The 5,564-nt window shown below is 46.3% G+C and overlaps 1 protein-coding gene across 1 annotated transcript; it reads right to left on the bottom strand.

Moving 5' to 3' along the window:
- Positions 1 to 594: 594 nt before the first annotated feature.
- LOC149435390 (histone H4-like) lies at positions 595 to 906 on the bottom strand. The gene has a single exon (XM_089662693.1). The coding sequence runs from the start codon at positions 904 to 906 to the stop codon at positions 595 to 597; it is 312 nt and encodes a 103-aa protein (XP_089518819.1).
- Positions 907 to 5,564: the final 4,658 nt, after the last annotated feature.

Below are 5,564 nucleotides of genomic sequence, written 5' to 3'. Positions count from 1 at the left end.
CGCCATCTTGTGGACAAATACAGGTATAACATCGCCTTTCAGTAAATCATCCGGAAGCAAAAAATAAAAAAACACAAAAGAAATGAACCCGGAAAATGACCCCCCTGAGACAGAAGACTATGTATTAGTAAATCGCAGACAGGAAACATTAGAGATCGATCGGGATGGAGGTTTGTAATTACAAAGCATCCCTCCGTCACTTGGGGGGGTCCCTGGAGGTCCCCAGAATTGTCCGAGGAATGATGAGAGATCCACAACAATGCGATCGGTCTCATCGATTTTTATGGGACAAATAAATGGTTTTTCTGTGACTCAACAACCTCCCGAAAAATAAGATACAGATATTGTAAGCTAGAAGCCTGAATATATAAATAGTGGACATCTGTGGTAATAAATCGTCTTCTTACCTCTAAAGAACTCTACAATCAGGAAGTATCCAGCTAAGAACTTTCCCACAGATTTTACCGAAAGAGCTAGAAATTGGTCTAACTACAGAAGAAACAGATATTCCTACAGACAGCCCTTTGTATGAGAAGGTGGGCGGCCGTGAGAAGGGCCTTTGTGACGATGAAGGGGGGGGGGGGTTATGAGGATTTATCCTCCGAATCCGTAGAGAGTGCGTCCCTGTCGTTTGAGAGCATAGACGACATCCATGGCGGTGACGGTCTTCCTCTTGGCGTGCTCGGTGTAGGTGACGGCATCGCGGATGACATTCTCCAGGAAGACTTTCAGCACTCCGCGGGTCTCCTCATAGATGAGGCCGGAGATGCGCTTGACTCCCCCTCTGCGGGCCAAACGTCGGATGGCGGGTTTGGTGATGCCCTGGATGTTGTCCCGGAGCACCTTCCTGTGGCGCTTGGCGCCGCCTTTCCCCAGACTCTTCCCTCCTTTACCGCGACCAGACATGACGAGTCTTCTCTGCTGCAAACACCGACTGAGCTCTGGGCTGGGCCCGCCTTCCTTGCATGGTGCACCAGACCGAGGGAGACTGACAGTTGTGTCGTGTTTCTTCCATTTGTGAATGATTGCACCAACTGTTGTCACCTTCTCACCAAGCTGCTTGGCCATAGTTTGGTAGCCCAGTCCAGCCTTGTGTAGGTCTACAATCTTGTCCCTGACATCCTTGGACAGCTCTTTGGTCTTTGCCATGGTGGAGAGTTTGGAATCTGATGGTTTGATTGCTCCTGTGGACAGGTGTCCTTTATACAGGTAACACAATGAGATTAGCAGCACTCCCTTTAAGAGACTGCTTCTAATCTCAGCTTGTTACCTGTATGAGAGACACCTGGTAGCCAGAAATCCTGCTGAATGATAGGGGATCAAATCCTTCTTTCCCTCATGAACATGCAGATCAGTCATCATTTGTTAGATGCATTTCTGCTGAATTTGTTGTTGTATTCTGTCTCTCAGTGTTACACCGAACATTCCATTGTTAGACCGATCATTTCTGTGTGAGGGGCGAACATTCCATTGTTAGACCGATCATTTCTGTGTGAGGGGCGAACATTCCATTGTTAGACCGATCATTTCTGTGTGAGGGGCGAACATTCAACATCAGCCGGGGAGCAAATACGCATTTCCTTCATGTGTGATTTTGCACAGCCATGCTGCCCTGTAGCAGTACTTCATCTATAGGGCGGAGGGCAAATGGTTAACTTCAGTCTTAGGTGAAATGACGAGTCTGAAGATTTCCATCTTCGGCTTCATAGGGTAGACTATTTGTGCCATAAACCTCTTCTATATGGAGGCGATGGGGGTCAGCTCTTCAGTCCCATCTGTCCTGTGGAGAGAACAGCCACCTTGATATTGGCCTCTAGATCATGTAGATACATAAGCCCCCCCTAAAGACAAAATACACCCCATGCCCATCCAATGATGGAACAGGAGCTTGACAAACCCTTCCAGAGGCTACGCATTCCTTCTTCCTTGGTGATGGTCTTGTAGGCATCCATTGTTCCCTGGTGAGTTGGAAATGTTGGCCGGAGCCTGGAATGTCGCTTTGACCACATCCGTGACTTCAGCAACTGCAACGTCCGTGGCTCTGGTGGTACAGCCGGCAAGCAGGCTGATCCCAATTCTGACATCTGTAAGAAAAGGTCTGATCAAAGAAGGACATTGATAACCCAATTCCACAAATGTGGCCAAATTCAGAAAGATGAATATCACAGGTCATCCATGTGTGTTCATGGCAGGAAGTCGGGAGCTCACTGGAATCTCTGCACATCGGGGATTTCTGTATTGGAGATGTACGGAATACCTCGCCCACACATACAATGTAAAGGGCACGTTGATGAAAGATCAATTGAACGTTACTGATCCTGAATTGCCACAGTAAGTCATGTACATGTGGTGTAGAAGAGAACAGCCCCCATGCCCTTGATTCAAGAGGACCCCCCCCCCCCCCACCCCCAGCCAGCATTACATATACTCACATTTGGCTCTCTAGTATGCAGCAGAACGCATTTCCCTTCACATTTCATACAATTACCACATTGATGTCTTAATAGGACAGCTGGAGGTCTGGTAATGATATGGCCTAAAGCACAGACTTTCCATTCTTTTAGAGCAGGGGCCTTCAAACTGCGGCCCGAGGGCCGGATGTGGCCCTTAGCTTGCCTTTATCTGGCCCTTGGGGTACTATTCATCCCAACTGACACCAGAGGCAGGGAATTATTTCTACCGCTGACACCAACAATGGGGTACTATGCCTCCCACTGACACCAGAGGCAGGGAATTAATTCTCCGGCTGACACCAATGGTGGGCAACTATTCCTCCCACTGACACTAATATCCATCAAAGATCTCACACGGGGGGAAGCCGTATCCCTGTCCTGAGTGCGAGAAATGTTTCACAAAGAATTCACAAATTACCGTATCCCTGTCCTGAGTGCGGAAAATGTTTTTCATGGAAATCAGAACTTGCCGTATCGCTGTCTTGAGTGCGGGAAATGTTTCACAATGAAATCATACCTTGCCATATCCCTGTCCTGGGTGCGGGAAATGTTTCACAATGAAATCATACCTTGCCATATCCCTGTCCTGAGTGCGGGAAATGTTTTCCAAAGAAATCAGAACTTGCCATATCCCTGTCCTGAGTGCGGGAAATGTTTCACAATGAAATCATACCTTGCCGTATCCCTGTCCTGAGTGCGGGAAATGTTTCACAATAAAATTATACTTGCCATATCCCTGTCCTAAGTGCGGGAAATGTTTTCCAAAGTAATTAGAACTTGACGTATCCCTGTCCAGAGTGCGGGAAATGTTTCCCAAAGAAATAATTTGATATCCATCAAAGATCTTACACGGGGGGAAGCCGTATCGCTGTCCTGAGTGCGGGAAATGTTTCACAAAGTAATCAGAACCTGACGTATCCCTGTCCTGAGTGCAGGAAATGTTTTCCAAAGAAATCAGAACTTGCCATATCCCTGTCCTGAGTGCGGGAAATGTTTCCCAAAGAATTCACAAATTGCCGTATCCCTGTCCTGTGTGCGGGAAATGTTTTTCATGTAAATCATACCTTGCCGTATCCCTGTCCTCAGTGCGGGAAATGTTTCCCAAAGAAAACAAAACTTGCCGTATCCCTGTCCTGAGTGCGGGAAATGTTTCACAAAGAAATCAAAACTTGCCGTATCCTTGTCCTTGCCATATCCTTGTCCTGAGTGCGGGAAATGTTTCATAATAAAATTATACCTTGCCATATCCCTGTCCTAAGTGCGGGAAATTTTTTCCAAAGTAATTAGAACTTGCCATATCCCTGTCCTGAGTGCGGGAAATGTTTCATAATAAAATTATACCTTGCCATATCCCTGTCCTAAGTGCGGGAAATTTTTTCCAAAGTAATTAGAACTTGCCGTATCCCGGTCATGAGTGCGGGAAATGTTTCCCAAAGAATTCACAAATTGCCGTATCTCTGTCCTGTGTGCGTGAAATGTTTTTCATGGAAATCAGAACTTGCCATATCCCTGTCCTGAGTGCGGGAAACGTTTCGCAAAGAAATCACAACTTGCCGTATCTCTGTCCTGAGTGCGGGAAACGTTTCCCAAAGAAATCAGAACTTGCCATATCCCTGTCCTGAGTGCGGGAAATGTTTTCCAAAGTAATTAGAACTTGACGTATCCCTGTCCAGAGTGCGGGAAATGTTTCCAAAAGAAATAAAAATTTGATATCCATCAAAGATCTCACACGGGGGGAAGCCGTATCGCTGTCTTGAGTGCGGGAAATGTTTCCCAAAGAAATCAGAACCTGACGTATCTCTGTCCTGAGTGCGGGAAATGTTTCACAATGAAATCATACCTTGCCGAATCCCTGTCCTGTATACCTGTCCTGAGTGCGGGAAATGTTTTCCAAAGAAATCAGAACTTGCCATATCCCTGTCCTGTGTGTGGGAAATGTTTCCCAAAGAAATCAGAACTTGCCGTATCCCTGTCCTGAGTGCGGGAAATGTTTCACAAAGAAATCTGAACTTGATATCCATCAAAGATCTCACACGGGGGAAAATCTGAATTCCTGTCCTGAGTGCGGGAAATGCTTCAAAAAGAAATCAGAACTTGCCATATCCCTGTCCTGTGTGTGGGAAATGTTTCCCAAAGAAATCAGAACTTGCTGTATCCCTGTCCTGAGTACGGGAAATGTTTCCCAAAGAAATCAAAACTTGATATCCATCAAAGATCTCACACGGGGGGGGGGGGGAATCTGTATCCCTGTCCTGGTTGCGGGAAATGTTTCACAATGAAATCAGAGATTGTTATCCATCAAAAATCTCACACGGGGAGAGAAAGCCGTACTCCTGATGAGAGTGCGGGAAATGTTTCCCAAAGAAATCAGAACCTGACGTATCTCTGTCCTGAGTGCGGGAAATGTTTCACAATGAAATCATACCTTGCCGAATCCCTGTCCTGTATACCTGTCCTGAGTGCGGGAAATGTTTTCCAAAGAAATCAGAACTTGCCATATCCCTGTCCTGTGTGTGGGAAATGTTTCCCAAAGAAATCAGAACTTGCCGTATCCCTGTCCTGAGTGCGGGAAATGTTTCACAAAGAAATCTGAACTTGATATCCATCAAAGATCTCACACGGGGGAAAATCTGAATTCCTGTCCTGAGTGCGGGAAATGCTTCAAAAAGAAATCAGAACTTGCCATATCCCTGTCCTGTGTGTGGGAAATGTTTCCCAAAGAAATCAAAACTTGATATCCATCAAAGATCTCACACGGGGGGGGGGGGGGGGGGGAATCTGTATCCCTGTCCTGGTTGCGGGAAATGTTTCACAATGAAATCAGAGATTGTTATCCATCAAAAATCTCACACGGGGAGAGAAAGCCGTACTCCTGATGAGAGTGCGGGAAATGTTTCACAAAGAAATGAGGACTTGTTATCCATCAAAGATCTCACATGGAGGAAAGCCGAATCCCTGTCCTGAGTGTGGGAAATGTTTCCCAAAGAAATTAGAACTTGCCGTATCCCTGTCCTGAGTGCGGGAAATGTTTCCCAAAGAAATCAGAACTTGATATCCATCAAAGATCTCACACTGGGGGAAAATCTGTATCCCTGTCCTGGGTGCGGGAAA

Source organism: Staurois parvus, unplaced genomic scaffold, assembly GCF_062004578.1.
Source record: "Staurois parvus isolate SC_StPar_1 unplaced genomic scaffold, SC_StPar_1.0 ptg001521l, whole genome shotgun sequence".
Lineage (NCBI taxonomy): Eukaryota > Metazoa > Chordata > Amphibia > Anura > Ranidae > Staurois > Staurois parvus.
Note: the sequence above shows the minus strand (reverse complement) of the source record. Positions and strands in the feature narration are given on the sequence as shown.

Bases quoted from the DNA above. Each gene is read 5' to 3' on its own strand.
- LOC149435390 (XM_089662693.1), bottom strand. From the start codon at position 906: ATGTCTGGTCGCGGTAAAGGAGGGAAGAGTCTGGGGAAAGGCGGCGCC.